The sequence below is a fragment of the Hypanus sabinus genome, chromosome X1 (assembly GCF_030144855.1).
Source record: "Hypanus sabinus isolate sHypSab1 chromosome X1, sHypSab1.hap1, whole genome shotgun sequence".
Classification (NCBI taxonomy): domain Eukaryota; kingdom Metazoa; phylum Chordata; class Chondrichthyes; order Myliobatiformes; family Dasyatidae; genus Hypanus; species Hypanus sabinus.
In genome coordinates this window covers 13,587,905-13,606,467 of record NC_082738.1, presented here as the reverse complement: position 1 = coordinate 13,606,467, position 18,563 = coordinate 13,587,905, and the positions used below count along the sequence as shown (strand labels likewise).

Here is an 18,563-nt window from a genome sequence, read left to right as displayed (position 1 = left end):
TGATCTTTCTTTAAAATGAGATTAAATGTTTGGGTGCATAGCAGCCTCACCGAAATGATTATAACATGAATCCAGTCCAGAAATTTGCTGATGTATCTTGGGGGAGCATAGCCTCTTATGGCTTGTTTCCCATGGTCAGATATCATGTAGCTATTTTATATCTACAGCATTGGCATCCTGCTGTCAACTTAATAGCAAAGATGCTAAATCTCTCCAGATCTAGTTAATAGTGATGTTTACACATACAATAAAAGATAAGAGATTAATGTAGTGGATCAGAGTAAAATTGCAAAATGGGTCTTTCCCTAAGTCAAGGGGTGGGGGTGATGTGGAGATCAAGGGGCAATTAGCAGAATAAGTGCCAGCATGATTACTGGCAAGTGGCTGTGAATGAGGAGAGTCGCTCTGCTTGGCACTTCAGAGGTGTGTTACATTACAGCTGGGGGAAAAGTGAGCTGCAGAACCTGTCCACTGATGGTTAACATGGCATACTTGTAGAATCTTGTATAATAGGATGGTCTGAGAGTTCTGCATCTGTTCTTCTGTCTATGGATTGTATCTAGCTAGTTTTTTTCTTTTTACTGCTTTTTGGGCACTATTTCAGGGCACACTCTGATTTCTCTTGCATCACCAAACACCATAACTTGTGATGCAGTGTGTTACTGGATTACAGCCTGTCACTCTGCAGCACCACCTTCGGTCTCTGGAACATCAGGGTGACTCTGCTTGCCTCCAGAATCTCCTCAAGCCCTACAGCTTTGAGAACACTGATTATCCCCCTTGTCTTGCTGGTTTTATTTTTGTGTGAATTTTAATTTTTGGGATGGGGCATTGCTGTACATCCTTGTTTTCCCTGAGAAGATGATGGTGATCCAACCAAGTGGCTTGCTAGGTCACATCAGAAGGTAGTTAAGAGTGAATTGTATCAATCTGGTCTCCTTCATTCTTTGGATTTTATGTTCTCAATGCCTCCTTTGATCATTTTTTTCACTTGAGCCTTTGTTGGTCCATACTTGGTTCTGTCCATGTGCATTTGCACACTAGGGATGCTGATCAAGAGCAGGTGCTGGAGGAACCTATGTAATACTTGCATTTGTATCCAGGGTACAACTTGTAAAGGAGGTGGTGTGTGGTGATTCCATCCTGCCATATGATATAATTGTCTTGTGACTGGTTATGTTACTGAACTGTTATCAATGGAACTAGACCAACAAATTAAAATCACACTAGAGCTGGGGAATTTTGATTCGGTTCAGGTCACCAAACGTTCATTCTTCTTCACTAATGCTCATTTAGGGGAGCAAATCCAGCATCCTAGCCAATCGCAGAAACATAATTTTTGAAATGGTCTGCCAAGATGCTCAGTTCAGGCAGCAATTAAAAATGGGCAATAAAACATTAGTCTTGCCAAGAGCACTCATATCTCAGAAATGAATTAAAAGTAATACACAGTATGATTTAGAACAAGTGACTTAAAATAGCAACTCCTGAATGAGGACAAGTCTGCAAGAAAACAGACTAGATTGAGATGTTTGTGCTATGTGCCATGATTAATCCATTCTGTCCTGTGTTACGTGGTTCTTTAGTGGTATGCAAATATTAATTCACAAAGGATGGTATTCTCCTATTCTCTAGGCACATCAGTATATTAGTGACAGGTCAGAATCTGGAGGGACCCCCTGAAGCAGAGGTCAAATATGTTTAGTCATTCTATGGTTGATTGAAGATGAGCAACATCACTGTGTTCTGAACCGAAACACGCCTTCAAAATGTTTCAAAGGGTGGCACAAGGACAGGATGTCCAATCATTTGAACCATATGGATCTGACCCATACTCAACTAATCACTGTTGGCTTAAAAAAATCCTTGAACTTTGCTCCACCACTACAGCTGCTTTACTCTAGTTGTTGAGGACTGCTGGAATTTCCTTGTGTTCGTAGGCAAAAGGTCCCAGCCTTCAAATTTCCTGGGCCCAAAAGCTGCTGCTTGACTTACACAAAGTTCATTTGAGGAACTTGCTTTTCTCAATTGCACTGTCATTAAGAACTGTGGTCCAGGTTCAGGAAGTTCTTGAACCAAAAATGATTTGAGATTTTATTTGAATTCTGAAGCAATTTATTGCTAAAGGTTATGTACTGCATTACTAATTTTATCCAACATTTTGTATGTTACTTTTGCACAATAAATAATATTCAACTTGCCTTGAAATTAGTTATTTTTTCAATTTTATCAAGTCCCATGGTCAGATAGTTTTATTCTATCATGCTCAGCTTAACACAGAACGAAGTAAGTGGAATGCAGTGCAGAGATGCAATGTATGTGCGCAGTTAAATTTGCACTTGTGCTAAATAGTTTGCCCTATGGGGCATGGGTGAGCTGTTACTTATTTGTGTTCCATCTCCACCCTGTAAACTCCACTCCATCTTTTGGCTGTGTGAGAACACACTAATCTGTTTGGTAACAGAGCTGAGCTTCCTACATTGTATCTAACATTCCCCAACAAATGCTGTCACCACACTGTCTGCCTATAGTCCTTTCTTGCTTCCACTGAAATTGCAGACATCCTTACATTTCTAAGGCACCCTCCAACTTGCATTCTATACATCAATTGCTGGTATTACCCCCTTTTCCTTCAAATATGTTGCCCTCCTGGCTTACAGATCCACAAATTAATTACATTTGATTGGTTGTCTTCATTGCTGCCCTAGCCTTCTTGCCCCATTGACCCTTGACCTTTCTAGGTGCTTTCTAGCTGCTCACCTACTGGTGTCCAGCTCTTCAACTCTTTATATCCTGCCTCTCTGCCCCCTTCCTTGCTTCCCTCTTTAAAACAAAAACCCAGATTATTTTAAACTATTCTGCTTAGTATTCCTTTTTCATTCTTCTAAAGCTCTTTACTGTTTATAAAGATGAGCTTTATTTGTCTCATGCACATCAAAGCATGCAGTGAAATGCATCGCTTGTATCAGCAACCAACACAGCCCAAGATTGTGTGGAGGGCAGCCCACAAGTGTTGAATTACTCCAGCACTACATGGCGTGCCCACAATTTACTAACTGTGCCCCATAATCTTTGGAATGTGGGAGGAAATGAGAACACCCAGTGGAAACCCACATATTCACATGGAGAATGTACAAACTCCTTGTAACAGTGGCAGCAATTGAACCCCAGTCTTACAGCTGGCACTGTAAAATGTGACATAACTGCTATGCTAAGATGCTACGTAAATTCAAATTCTTTTGTTCCTTGTACAAACATCGCCTCAGTAAACATGCCTTCTGGAAAATTATCTTGGGACCAGAAATTTTCTCCCAATTTCTCTATTCAATGATGTCCTAAAGTAGGGAGTGACAGCCCAACAACCTTCGCATCTCCACCCCCCCCCCCCCCAACCAAAGTACCTCTGCTCTGTCTGGCCCTTTTCTAGTTCCTAGATATCCTATAAGTGTGTAGGCTTGCGGGGGGGAACTGTTTAGTAATATTGCATTGGTGGCAGGTAAACTGTTTCTAACAAGAAACATGACACAAAATGCTTGGGCTCTCTTTTTCCTGTTTTTTGGTTTTGGACCATGTGAGTAGATCTTTGAGTGAGACAGCAGTACTTTCAAATGTGCTTTTTGCTTTTCAGCTCCTTTGAACGTTGACTGCTGTACAGATCATGAGTATCTGAGAGATGTATATTGCTCTTATGATTAGTATACAATGAGTCTTGTTTATGTGAGTGTACCTATTAACATTTTGATAGCAGCACGAAGATTTTGGGAGCTAATGCTGGTTCTATACATTTCTTGCAGAAGGTAATAAAATTTTGGCCAATTGAGAGAAAAAAAGAAAATGTAAATGACCATGTAAAGAGTGTATACTGATTTGTTGCTAGTCACAAAGTCAGACATGATCTGTAATCATTGCTAGATGGGTAGACCAGTTCTCCCTTGATGATTGGTAATGTGGTTGTAATCTGGGATGTTGGGGGGGGGGGGGTGGGATAAGAGAACCGCATGTTACCTTAAATGGCAGTCTTATTGTATTTTATTGTACAGTGTTGCTTTGATCTGGAGATGCATTCATTAATGTTGAATTTGGCTCTGTTTGCGCTTCATGCAGACCATACCTCGCCTGGAACAAGCCCTGATAAAACTGAATCTAAGGTTGGTACGGAGTTGACAGACATGCAGGAACAGTCGCCAGTGAAAGACAGAATGGCATTGTACCAGGCTACTGCATCACAGAAGGAGACCAGCCTCCAATCTCCTACAGTAAACATCTTTTTGAATACACTTTCATCTGCAGCACAGTTGACAGTAATGCACCATTGAGAAATGTTACTAAGGACTAGTATAATCTTGCTCTTGCAGTTAAAGTTGGTACATGCACAAAAACGTTCTAAGCTGATTATGCTTTTGCTAAAGACAACACCTACACATTGAAATATGAAGCCTGCTAAGTAGGCACACTTGTCTTGTTTTATTTGTGATTTTTTTTTTGCATGCATCACTTTTTCATCTCCTCACCCTATCCTTTCACCTTTAGCTTGAATGACCTGCAGGCCTGTCACTTATACTGTAACCTTGAAGATCAGAACCTTGGTTCTACAGCAGCTTTGTATCTGCTTCATGTGTTTTCCTTATTGAGTCTAACAGACCTGTCAATGTACCATCAAAGGGCCACTACATATTTGTCTGAGGTGGCACAAAAATACCCTGGTGGCTTTATCTTCCAGCTGTCCCAAGTAATTTGTGACCAATCAAAGCACAATCGCTATTTTGCAAGCAAATGCAGCAGTCAATTTGCGCATGGCAGGTTCCCACAAACTTGGAAATAAATTGCCAATTGATTGTTGGATGAATGTTGGCTAAGGCAAGCAACTACGTGTTGCTTTGAGCAGTGACATTTGATCTTTCACAGGGATATACTGTAAGGCTTTGTTTTAAGGTCTCCAGCCACACTTCCAACAATGCGTCATTCCTTATGCTTAACTAAGGTATCACCAAATGTGCAGCTTGAGCCTGTTACCTTGAACTCTGCAGTGAGTTGTGCCAACTAGGCTGAGCTGCCACTGCTGGTTAATGTGGCTACACTCTGTACTAACTGGGCCAAATATCGGTACCTTCAAGCATTTTCCCTGTAAAGCAAACTGGCGCAAATTGTTCTTACTGTGCTACAGCATTGTGCTCCATGAACTTAGTGACACCTGGGCACACTGGTAAGTACGTACAGGAATTTTCTCCTATGCCATTGTCTTGCAGTAAAAAAAAAACTCTCCCTACTTTTTGCAAATTTCCCTCACTACCCATCACTATTGGACCAGCATTTGTCTGCTTTGTTTTGCAACCATCATGTGCTGAAAGCTCCATGTTTGTGTCTCCTCAGATTGAAGGTCCACAGCCTTTCGCTGGCAGTCATTTGTGTTATTTTGATATAGTAGCGTAATAGTCAAGGTACTGGACCAGAGACGATTACTGATTCAGCTATAAAAGTTCAAATCCCATCATAACAGCTGGGGAATTTAAATTCAAAATTCAATCTGAAATAAGATGTTGATCAGGAAAGAATTTTTTTTGAGATTCCAGAGCCATGGTAACATATTTGTCTCCTAATAACCCTCTGAAACACCAAGCAATTTATGGGACAAGTGGTGATAAACAATAAATGTTGGTCTTGCCAGTCATATGCAGCCTCGAGCAAGGAAACAGTCTTTTTCACGGAAGCCCAAACCCTGGAGAGTTGGTGCCAATTGGTGCACAACTGGTGTACTCATTCTGCTTGTTTGACTATTGTTGCCAGTTGCCCTGAATTCCTAATGCACAAAAATGCATTTGCCCTTTTTCTTCTAAGTGCAGTGTGTATGTATCTGATCTGACAGCACCTGGTAAGAGAAACGGTGAAGATTTTGGGTTGATGTCCGATTTCTGGTGAAAGATTCTTAATTTTTGCTCTCTCAGGTTGTTGACTGCTTTCCATATTGCTTTTAGTGTTTATATTAATTTTCACCACTTACAAATCCTGCCCACTATCCTGTTCTGCACCCCTCTAACTTCCAATGACTTGCTCTGTACTTGGACATTTTAAGGTGAATCCTCCTGATTTTTCTGTTGCTCACTTTGATTTTTGGTTATAAATTATTAATTTGATTTAATGGCTTGCTGCTGAATAGGATCATCTTGGGTGGTTCTTTGGGATCGAAGGGGACTTCCACTCTAGTTCTGTTATCTGCACGTCCCCCTACAGAAGGGGTGGGAGGTGGTTGTTGGAATGGGTGGATAAGTAGTTTGAATGATGGCGTGTCCCTCCTTGCAAAGGGCTGCTGTGCTCTCCTGGTAGGGTCTTTGTGCCACCAATGTAATTGTTTGACTGATTCACCAAGCCTGAAGCCACACTGTGGGTGTCTGCCAGATTGTTAACACTTGAAGGATCCCTGTGATTCAGGAGTGGCTCTGCCTATTGCAGTTCCTTTAGCACCTCCCATTCTCATCTCCCTGCGCTTGAACTAAGTTTGTATTCAACATTGATAAACTTGTCTCATTTTGACAAATGAAATGCATGTTCTGTGCATTGACAGCAGTAAACACGAGAATATTTCCCCTGAGCTACCCACTTTAACTTTTTTAATTCAGTTCAATGCTGATTCCCACACCTTCATGCTTCAGACTTTCTTCCAGTCACAGCCTTGGATAATTCATTATCTTTGAACGTGTGGAGTGCATATTAACAATTTCAGTTATGTTTTGAGTTGAATGTTCTGAGGGTGGATGCTGTACACCATGACAATATTTTCTTTGGTTATTACTATTTTAGAGGAGGTGAGGGGTAATGTATACCCTTTTTTTAAATGAGACTAGCTGGAAAATAAAGGCTTAGTTTGTATATTTTTCACATCTTTATGGAGCTTCATAAATGGGATGAAAGTATTATTGCAGTATAGCCAAACACAGCAGGCAGTTTGTGCGTGGCATAATCCCAGAAACAACAATGAGATGACCTTGTTGTGGGATGACTGACCAGGACTCCAGGAATACTCTGTTCTTAAAATAGTACTATCAAGCAGCTGCTGTCTAAAGATGAATTGTATTTTAATGGTGCTTGCTTGTACAAGAAGCAATTCTGCATCTTTAGTTATGCTTGGACAATACTTAGCAAATTGTTTCTGGTTTTTTAAGCCTGCCTTCGTCAAACTGTCATCAGGGTGATGGCTGTCATCTGGTAGATAGTGCTCTTACTGCTCAGGTGGAGGTTGTGGATTCAAAACGCGTCCCAGAAATTTGAGCAGACGATGCAGTAGTGTGTTGTCAGAGGTGCTGCTTACCTTGCCTACCAGGTGAATGTAAAAGAGCCCACAGTGCAAGAGATCCCTGGTGTCCTGGCCAACCTCTATCCCTTAATCGGCATCATTAACAATAATCTCATTGCTGTTTGTGGGAGCTTGCTGTGCGCAAATGGCTGCTGCTTTTCCCTTAATTGGAGCAATAACTACCAAGTTCCTCTTTTTTTGGCTGCAAAATGCTGTGGAATCTCCTCTTCCCCCCCCCCCCCCCTTCTCTGTGGCTGTGAAAAGCACTAAGAAATTATGTTTGTTGACTTGCTCAATCCAGTTGGGTTTGGTGACCAGAGCAGGGTTGCTTCTGAATCTAACTGTTGTCTTGGAAAATGCCTAGGCTTTGGAAGAACATGTGGTACCAGCAGAAATCATGGACACCAAGGAGCTGTGGAACACCAGAGAGTTATCCAATCAAAAGAGTCCATCACAGGTAAAAGGGGCCTTTGTTTACATACTGTTTCTATTCTTCTGTTGATATGTGGGTCAGATTATCATTCCAGGGTTGTATTATAGATGTACTGTCTTTTGATATTCACACTTTGCAAATGTTCTCTTTTTCTACTGCAAGAAGTTGGTGAGAGTTAGCTTGTTTATATGCCATTGCTTTTTGATCACAAAACCAGTAATGAAAATATCTGCATCCCTGAAATGTAGAAAATGTTGGAAACACTCGGCAGTCCATGCAGTGTGTCTGTTGAGGGTATCTGTTAACTCTCCAGTTCCCTTCACCAGAACTAGGATAGGGAAGATGATGTGGGTGTCCTCTTGCTTTCTCCTTTCTGAGAGAAGGTCATCTACCTGAAACACAAATTCTTGTTTCTTGCTCTGTAATTCTGTGGCCACACTTGCCGCCATCTTTCTTGAGGCTAGGTGGTCAATCTGCACAGCAGTTGGACAAATTTACTTGAATGTGGTCTCATCATAGGAAACTGCAGCTCAACTAAACCTCGGAGAGGTGGTGAGTCAAAACAGTGATGATTGACCATCCCTCCCCTGAGCAGATTCACTAAAAGCAAATTCCAATACTTGAGTTTTCCTGAAAATTTTCTTGCATCCGTTCTCCAACTTTCACACTGTTATGTTTTTAACTTTAATCCTGTGAATTTGCGTTTTTCCAATGTAAAGTATTGGGAGAGGTATTTCCAACTACTCTGCTGCTATTGACCTTTCTTTGCTGTAAGAGTCAGTGAAAGAGCAGAATTGGTGTTTTTAATGCAGTTGCCAAGTACACAAAAGGGATAGTCACTAGTTAGAATCTAAATATTTCCACGAGATGAGAATGTTGTTTTGATAGAATAATGACACACAGGAGAAAGGTGTCAGTGTGTGTCAGAGCTTGACCTCTAGTCCTCCACCTCCACACAAAGCCAGCTTCCCTTCAGCTGCTGGGCCTGCTTGGAAGATCAGTCTGCTGGTTTCTCTGCCTGCTTAGAGCTGGTAATGTCTAACCTTTTGATTGTTGCCACCAACATGTAAACGGGGTTGGGCTGCATACCATCAGCAGGTAGGCAGAGGGTCTGCCCTACCCTTAACTGGCTGCACTCCACATGGTTGAAACTGTCCTGAGAAATGGTGTTGAATCATAGCTCTAACTCTGCCACAATGTCATAGGCTATAAAGGGCTCTGGGAGAAATGTCACAAGAATGCAAATCCTTTATTCATGATATGACACAATGAATAACAACGTATGTAAAATTCATAGCAACTTAAATCTATTATTTCACCATCTTCATTGTCCTGTCCTCCCCTTCATCTTCCACTTGACAGCAACAAAAACACAACTGGATCATAAAAGCAGAGTAAAAGGACTCAAGGGACTGGGATATAAACGGAATATTTTGCAACTTGGTCATGTAGAGTCAGAGTCGTACAGCACGAAAACAGACCTTCAGCCCATCACATCCATGCTAATGTTTTGCCTATCTTCCCTAATCTCATTTACCAGCAAATGTCTTTATGACTCGGTCTGCTTGGTCCTGATCTGAGTTTTGAATTGAAACATTGTAGTAGAGTGCAGGTTCCAGCTCCCCTTGTGCCTAATGCTGACTGTGTATTTTGGGACTTCATTTGCCTATGTTACCTCCATACAAGTACTTTGAGTAATTACTTGGTTTATTTTGATTATTTGGTGTATTTTAATTTAAAGCACCTAATAATTAAGCTGACTTGTAAATAAAGGCAGCTAGTATTTGCAAAACTATTGTAATGGCCTTTTGAATCTCTGAAGGTTTGTGTGGTTTTATTTATTGTAGCCTGACAGTGACCTTGAAATACATGCAAATAATGGGAATGAGCAGAAAGAAAATGTGCCACCAGAACCTTTGACCAGTACCTCCAATGCGGAGTTGCAGAAGGTATGTGAATGGTCTTCAGCACTTTAGCAGGAGTGGTTGTACAGGATTGATCACAGTAGGACTGATAATGCCGTGGCTTGGTTGTTTGCACCTGAGCTGTAGCTGCGTTGTTCCAATAATTCACCAACTTAGTTTTGGCTCAGTGCCTGAACTGAGAATGTTTGGAGGTTTGCCTTCCTCACGTATTGGGGAACAAAGTCCTGCTTTACTTTTCTAAAATGACCTTTGACCTCTTTTTCTGATGTGATCAGGTTCAACGTTAGCCAGTGTAAGGGTTGAAGCTTTGACGATCTTCTATAGATGCACAGTGGAGAGAATCTTAAATTTACTTTGAACTTGAGCTAAACCTATGACTTATTGCTGTCACCTACTACTTGTATGTTCATAAGGAGCCTGCACTTGGCTCAGTTGCCTGAAGGCCACCTCCAGGTTAACAAATGGGTTTAGTAACAATCATACAATATGGTAACCATATCTCTGCAATATTCTAATAAACAACTGATAAGAAAGAACAATTACTAAAGTGGAGAGGGAGGAGACTAGTTCTTTCATTCAAGGACAGGTATGTAGGTACATTGGACTTTTGAGTTTAATGTTACGGGAGCTTGTTTGTATGTAGGTGTGCCAGAAGTTGAGCCCTTACAAGCCAAAAGTGGCCTAAATATTGGAATGTATTGCAGGATTCAGTGGATCAAACTCCATGCTTTCTTGGCTGCTTTTATAGCTGTGAATTAGTGCCCTCTCCTGGTCAGCCTGCACTATGCAATCTTTATGAAGTGAAGTTTATTGTCATTTAACTGTATACACGTATACAGTATAACCATATAATGTATATAGAAACGACATTTCTCTAAACCAGGGTGTAAAGCACAATAGTACACATAACACATGATAACTTGTGAAGGTACAGATAAAATGTACAGATGAATCATAAACTAAAACATGGTAATATTAAATATTGTAAGGTTTGGAACGCATTAACTAGTAACACTTCAAATACAACGCGACAGGGAGTTCAGAAGCCGAATGGCCTGGGGGAAGAAACTGTTTCTCATCCTGACCGGTTTTTTTTATGCATCATAGTCTCCTGCCTGATGGTAGAAAGTCAAAGGATGCTGGATGGATGGGTGGGATCCTTAATAATACTAAGGGCCCTGCATATCAGTTATGGTAATCAGTTTCTAGCCATACCATATTTGCACTGTTCCTCATGTCTTGGTATGGTCATTAGTTACTAAAATTTGCAGTTTATTTGGAATTCATAGAAAATCTACAGCACAATACAGGCCCTTCGGCCCACAAAGTTGTGCCAAACATATCCCTACCTTAGAAAATACTAGGGTTGCCCATAGCCCTCCATTTTTTCTAAGCTCCATGTACCTATCCAAAAGTCTCTTAAAAGACCCTATCGTATCCACCTCCACCGTTGCCGGCAGCCCATTCCACACACTCATCACTGTCTGCATTAATTTTCTTTTTTTTTTAAAAAAACCTAACCCTGACATCTCCTCTGTACCTACTCCCCAGCACCTTAAACCTGTGCCCTCTATGGCAGCCATTTCAGCCCTGGGGGAAAAAGCCTCTGACTATCCACACAATCAATGCCTCTCTCATCATCTACACCTCTATCAGGTCATCTCTCATCCTTTGTCACTCCATGGGGGGGGGAGTCAGAGTTCACTCAACCTGTTTTCATAAGGTATGCTCCTCAATCCAGGCAACATCCTTGTAAATCTCTTCTGCACCCTTCCTATGGTTTCCACATCCTTCCTGTAGTGAGGTGACCAGAACTGAGCACAGTACTCCAAGTGGGGTCTGACCAGGGTCCTATATAGCTGCAACATTACCTCTCGGCTCCTAAATTAAGTTCTATGATTGATGAAGGCCAATACACCATATGCCTTCTTAAACACAGAGTCAACCTGCACAGCTGCCTTGAGTGTCCTTTGGACTTGGACCCCAAGATCCCTCTGAACCTCCACACTGCCAAGAGTCTTACCATTAATACTATATTCTGCCATCATAGTTGACCGACCAAAATGAACCACTTCACACTTATCTGGGTTGAACTCCATCTGCCACTTCTCAGCACAGTTTTGCATCCTATCAATGTCCTCTGACAGCCCTCCACACTATCCACAACACCCCAACCTTTGTGTCATCGGCAAGTTTACTAACCCATCCCTCCACTTCCTCATCCAGGCCATTTATAAAAATCACAAACAGTAAGGGTCCCAGAACAGATCCCCAAGGCACTCCACTGGTGACCGACCTCCATGCAGAATATGATCTGTCTGCAACCACTCTTTGCCTTCTGTGGGCAAGCCAGTTCTGGATCCACAAAGCAATGTCCCCTTGGATCCCATGCCTCCTTACTTTCTCAATAAACCTTGTATGGGGTACCTTATCAAATGCCTTGCTGAAATCCATATAAACTACATCTATTGCTCTACCATCATCAATGTGTTTAGTCACATCCTCAAAGAATTAAATCAGGCTCGTAAGGCACGACCTGCCCTTCACAAAGCCATGCTGACTATTACTAATCATATTATACCTCTCCAAATATTCATAAATCCTGTCTCTCAGGATCTTCTCCATCAACTTACCAACCACTGAAGTAAGGGGTTCATGATGCTGCTGTTTGTAGCTCTTGATAACTAATTTGATTTTTTTGGTGTGATTTCTCACATGACTACACTAATTACCTGTTTAATTTAACTTTTAAGATCGTGGAGAACTTTGAAAGTAACTGAGTGGAATCAGAGGGTTTATGGTAGGCTTTGTAATGCCTGCTAATTTTTTAGTGAAACTGCTTTTCCAAATAACTATTTTGAAGTTGGGTGCTAAGTTGGGGATTACTGTGACCCACCAGTTTCACATCTCTGACCAGTCTCTGCAATGCCTGGCCACTCTGGTTTCATGCACAACTTAATTTGAAAATAGAACCTGTTAATGAATTTTAGCTTGCAGAATGATCTCAGTGTGCCAATATTTAACTAGCTTTCCTTTCTTGTCAGTTTTTAATGCCAATCACTTATAACCGTATTACAATTACAGCACGGAAACGGGCCATTTCGGCCCTTCTAGTCCATGCCGAACACTTACTCTCACCTCGTCCCACTGGCCCACACTCAGCCCATAACACTCCATTCCTTTCCTGTCCATATACCTATCCAATTTTACTTTAAATGACAATACCAAACCTGTCTCTACCACTTCTACTGGAAGCTCATTCCACACAGCTACCACTCTGTGAGTAAAGAAATTCCCCCTCATGTTACCCCTAAACTTTTGCCCCCTAACTCTCAACTCATGTTCTCTTGTTTGAATCACCCCTACTCTTAATGGAAAAAGCCTATCCACGTCAACTCTATCCCCCTCATAATTTTAAATACCTCTATTAAGTCCCCCCTCAACCTTCTACTCTCCAAAGAATAAAGACCTGACCTGTTCAATCTTTCTCTGTAACTTAGGTGCTGAAACCCAGGTAACATTTACATTTACCCAGGTAAATTTGGCCTCACCAATGCCTTGTACAATTTTAACATTACATCCCAACTCCTATACTCAATGCTCTGATTTATAAAGGCCAGCATACCAAAAGCTTTCTTCACCCTATCCACATGAGATTCCACCTTCAGGGAACTGTGCACCATTATTCCTAGATCACTCTGTTCTACTGCATTCTTCAATACTCTACCACATATGTCCTATTTTGATTATTCCTACCAAAATGTAGCACCTCACTTATCAGCATTAAACTCCATCTGCCATCTTTCAGCCCACTCTTCTAACTGGCCTAAGTCTGTCTGCAAGCTTTGAAAATCTACTTCATTATCCACAATGCCACTTATCTTAATATCATTTGCATACTTACTAATCCAATTTACCACCCCATCATCCAGATCATTAATGTATATGACAAACAACATTGGACCCAGTACAGATCCCTGAGGCACACCATTAGTCAACGGCCTCCAACCTGACAAACAGTTATCCACCACTACTCTGGCATCTCCTATCCAGCCACTGTCGTATCTATTTTACTACTTCAATATTAATACCTAAAGATTGAACCTTCCTAACTAACCTTCCGTGTGGAACCTTGTCAAAGGCCTTACTGAAGTCCATGTAGACAACATCCACTGCTTTACCCTTGTCAACTTTCCTCATAACCTCTTCAAAAAATTCAATAAGATTTGTCAAACGTGACCTTCCACGCACAAGTCCATGTTGACTGTTCCTAATCAGACCCTGTCTATCCAGATAATTATATATACCATCTCTAAGAATACTTTCCATTAATTTACCCACCACTGACGTCAAACTTACAGGCCTATAATTGCTAGGTTTACTCTTAGAACCCTTTTTAAACAATGGAACAACATGAGCAATACGCCAATCCTCCAGCACCATCCCTGTTTCCAATGACATTTGAAATATTTCTGTCAGAGCCCCTGCTATTTCTACACTAACTTCCCTCAAGGTCCTAGGGAATATCCTGTCAGGATCCAGAGATTTATCCACTTTTATATTCCTTAAAAGATCCAGTACTTCCTCCTCTTTAATTCCATAACTTCCCTACTTGTTTCCCTTGCCTTGCACAATTCAATATCCTTCTACTTAGTGAATACCGAAGAAGAAATTGTTCAAAATCTCCCCATCTCTTTTGGCTCCACACATAGCTGTCCACTCTGATTCTCTAAGGGACCAATTTTATCCCTCACTATCCTTTTGCCATTAATATAACTGTAGTAACCGTTTGGATTTATTTTCACCTTACTTGCCAAAGCAACCTCATATCTTTAAACTTTTCTAATTTTTTCTTAAGATTCTTTTTACATTCTTTATATTCCTCAAGCACCTCATACTCCATGCTGCCTATATTTATTGAAGATCTCTCTCTTTTTCCAAACCAAGTTTCCAATATCCCTTAAACACCATGGCTCTCTCAAACTTTTAACCTTTCCTTTCAACCTAACAGGAACATAAAGATTCTGTACCCTCAAAATTTCACCTTTAAATTACCTCCATTTCTCTTATTACATCCTTCCCATAAAACAAATTGTCCCAATCCACTCCTTCTAAATCCTTTCGCATCTCCTCAAAGTTAGCCTTTCTCCAATCAAAAATCTCAACCCTGGGTCCAGTCCTATCCTTCTCCATAATTATATTGAAACTAATGGCATTGTGATAACTGGACCCGAAGTGCTCCCCAAAACATACCTCTGTCACCTGACCTATCTCATTCCCTAACAGGAGATCCAACACTACCCCTTCTCTAGTTGGTACCTCTATGTATTGTTACGAACCCCGTAACTGGGTCACTTACCAGCAAAGATAGAGAGGTCCGTTGAAGTCTGATGGTACTATTTTCAACAGTATTTATTGGTAAAAATACACAAAAATAATATCAGTGCAAACATACAGATAATATACGTCGTCAATACTAACTCTAAAAGTGCGGGTATAATAATAATCAATAAGAAATGAGCTCTATCGTTGTCTAGGGGATAATGTATTGTCCAATGGAAATATAAAAGTCACTAGCTCATTCAGGCTGCAGCCTTTGGTTGGAGAGAGACAGATGTTTTAAACTTGCCGGCTTTTCCTTTTTATGATGTTGATCCTTCAAGAGTTCCGTTTGTGTAGCCGGTCCTTTAGCTAAGCCGTTCCGTGGAAAACTCGTCATCTGGGCAAGGATGGACACACACATGAGTTACCACCAGCTGTCGCTATTAAACGCTGTCACGGGATTTCTAGTGTTTCTCCTGGTGCGTCTGAAGGGGTTGTTCCCCAGACCCTCTTTTATCCTTACTCACGGGGTTTCAGATGTCAATCAGGTTGGGATGATGCCATCCCTCAACCAGCCCACTCTGGTCATCCCCTGAGGGCTTCAATGAATGGTACAGTACTCAATACACAATTCCGTCTCCAAGAGATATTGGCCGTTATCCATGGCTTTGTGTCTCGGAGGCCCAGGACACATTCCAAGCATTGAGGATTCTGCGTGTCTATCATTTCCTGGGTCCCAGACCCGAATTAATAGCGATCTTGTGATTCTCACAAAGGAGGGGGCTACTTTGTACCCTTCGGCCCCTCAGAGTTGTGGCACGTTCATAACAGTATTGCTGCAAAAAGCTATCCCACACACATTTTACAAACTCCAAACCATCTAGCCCTTTTACAGTATGGGCTTCCCAGTCTATGTGTGGAAAACTAAAATCTCCCACAATCACAACCTTGTGCTTACTACAAGTATCTGCTATCTCCTTGCAAATTTGCTCCTCCAATTCTCGCTCCCCATTAGGTGGTCTGTAATATTACTATGTTATTACTACACCTTTCCCATTCCTCAATTCCACCCAAATAGTTTCCTTAGACGAGCCCTCTAATCTATCCTGCCAGAGCACCGCTGTATTATTTTCTCTGACAAGCAACACAACTCCTCCCCCTCTTGTCCCTCCGATTCTATCACACCTGAAGCAACGAAATCCAGGAATATTTAGTTGCCAATCACACCCCTCCTGCAACCATGTTTCACTAATAGCTACAACATCATATTTCCAGGTATCGATCCACGCTCTCAGCTCATCCACCTTTCTTACAATGCTCCTAGCATTAAAATAAATGCATTTAAGAAATTCTCCACCTCTTCCTCTCTATTTATCTCTAACAGTACAAACAACTTTACCATCCTTTTTCTTCCTTCCCCCATACATCTGTTCCTACACTCTGATTCCCCTCCCTCCTTGTATCTAGTTTAAATCCACTGGAGCCTCTAGCAAACCTACCTGCAAGAATATTTGTCCCCCTCCTGTTCAGATGTAAACTGTCCTGCTGGAACAGGTCCCACCTTCGCTGGAAAACTGCTCAATTATCTATAAATCTAAAGCCCTCCCTCCTGCACCATGTCTTTAACCACGTGTTGATCTGCACTATCTTACCATTTTTAAACCCACCTGCACGTGGCACTGGTAGTAATCCTGAGATTGCTATCCTGGAGGTCCTGTCCTTTAACTTGGTGCCTAACTCCCTAAACTCACCTTTCAGGACCTCCTCACTCTTCCTACCCATGTCATTGGTCCCTACATGGACCACGACATCTGGCTGCTCACCCTCCTTCTGATCAGATATATCGTGGAAACTTGCATCAGGGAGGCAACAGACCATCTGGGATTCTCCATCTCGAACCTCCTATCTGTCCCCCTAACTATCGAATCCCCTATCACTACTGCTCTCCTCTTTTCCCTCCTTCCCTTCTGAGCTGAGGGTCAAGTCTCGGTGCCAGAGATGCAACCACTGCAACTTGTCCCTGGTAGGTCGTCCCCACCAACGGTATCCAAAACGGTATACTTATTATTGATGGGAACATCCACAGGGGTGCTCTGTTCATTCTGTCTACTCCCCTTCCCTCTCCTGACAGCCACCCAGCTTCCTGTCTTCTGCCTCTTAGGGGTGACTATCTCCCTGTAACTCCTGTTTATTTCTGACTCTGCCTCCCGACTGCTCCAGCTCCAGTTCCCTAACGGTTTGTCAGGAGTTGCAGCTGGATGCACCTTTTGCAGGTGTAGTCATCAAGGACAATTGTGCTTGCCCTGACTTCCCTACTGCAAACTACACACAACTGCCGTAACTGCTGCCTCCACTACCTACTCCTAAGCTAATTAGATAAATTAAAGGAGCTTATCCAGCCTTACCTCACTTGGAGTGAAGCTTGTCCTCAGCCTCTGCTCACTTTTTAAATTCTCCTGCTGATCTGAGGCCGACTTTTACGCGCTTGCGCAGTCGTGCCCCGTTCAAACCTCGCCTCTGCCTGTTGAGCCAAAGCCGTCCCACTCTGCCTCAGTCCACTCTGATGGCTGCTGTATACGGTGGTCTATTTTTTTGTTTAAACCTTTGGCGCGCTACGTCACGCACCTGCGCGTCACTTGTTCTTCAATCTTTTCTAAGTGCTTGTATTGCTTAATGATCAGAAGATGAATGGTGGGGTAGGGCAAGGGTAGCTGGTTGAATCAAGGTGTCTGCTGATCCAGCAAGGTGTGAGAACACTGACCAGGTTGAAAAGCAGCAGGATTGGACAATAGCTGAGGTGTCTTGCTCGAATTATGTAGATCTGTGAGTTTTTGGAATTCTCCCCAAGAGGCTCAGTTGCTGAGGGTGTTGAAGATAGAGGTGAATAAATGTTCACACAGTGGGAATTGGACATAGGTTAGTACAGAAGATTGACGTAGTAGATCAGCCGTTAGTGGGGGAGCAGGTATGAGGGGTAAATGCCCTTCTACACTGCTTATAAGCATAAGATTAGTGAATTATGTTAGATATTTCATTATTGATTAATGGATCAGAGCATTACAAGCCAAGCCAATGTTTATTGTACATCTCTGCTTGCCCATAAAGGTAGCATTGATCTGACACTGGCAGCTGTCTGCTTACCTGAGGGTACTGTTGGAATGGTGTGTGACATGGAGGAGAGCTTAGTGCTTTCCCATGTACCTACTGCTATTTATGCAGTGGCACTATGGGCTTGGCAGGTGTGGTCACGGGACCCTTGGTAAGTGACTATGCTGCATTTTGTAAATGACATGCTGCAGACACTGATCAGGAAACAAATATTTCAGGTTGTGGATGGGCTTCCAGTTAAATCAGCTGCTTTGAGTGAGGCCAACTTCTTGTGATTCATAAGTGTAGGTGTGATTATCCCTCCCACCTCCATTATCTTTGCAGTAATTAAGGACTGATACTAGAGTGCTGGAGCATAATTTTTCTTTAAAGCAGGCTATTCATCCCTTCAAGGTTGTTTCTCAAATTGTGCGCAAAGCTTAAACCTCAATAGACAAAACAATTACAGCATTATTATTTTGAAAATTTGCCTAGAGAAGATCTTTCT

General features: G+C 41.9%; 2 protein-coding genes across 3 annotated transcripts in view; one reads left to right on the top strand and one right to left on the bottom strand.

Moving 5' to 3' along the window:
* lima1a (LIM domain and actin binding 1a) overlaps positions 1-18,563 on the top strand; it is a 137,095-nt gene that overhangs the window by 111,226 nt on the left and 7,306 nt on the right. For both annotated transcript variants that reach the window (XM_059955841.1, XM_059955840.1), the window contains exons 6-8: positions 4,105-4,256; positions 7,653-7,745; positions 9,569-9,670. In XM_059955841.1, the coding sequence (XP_059811824.1) occupies positions 4,105-4,256; positions 7,653-7,745; positions 9,569-9,670 (347 nt within the window). The remainder of the gene's footprint in view (positions 1-4,104; positions 4,257-7,652; positions 7,746-9,568; positions 9,671-18,563) is intronic.
* The window catches only part of LOC132384603 (STE20/SPS1-related proline-alanine-rich protein kinase-like), a 73,651-nt gene continuing 70,439 nt past the window's right edge, over positions 15,352-18,563 (bottom strand). Inside the window, exon 18 of the mRNA XM_059955843.1 lies at positions 15,352-15,365. The gene's annotated coding sequence lies outside the window, so the exon portion shown is untranslated. The remainder of the gene's footprint in view (positions 15,366-18,563) is intronic.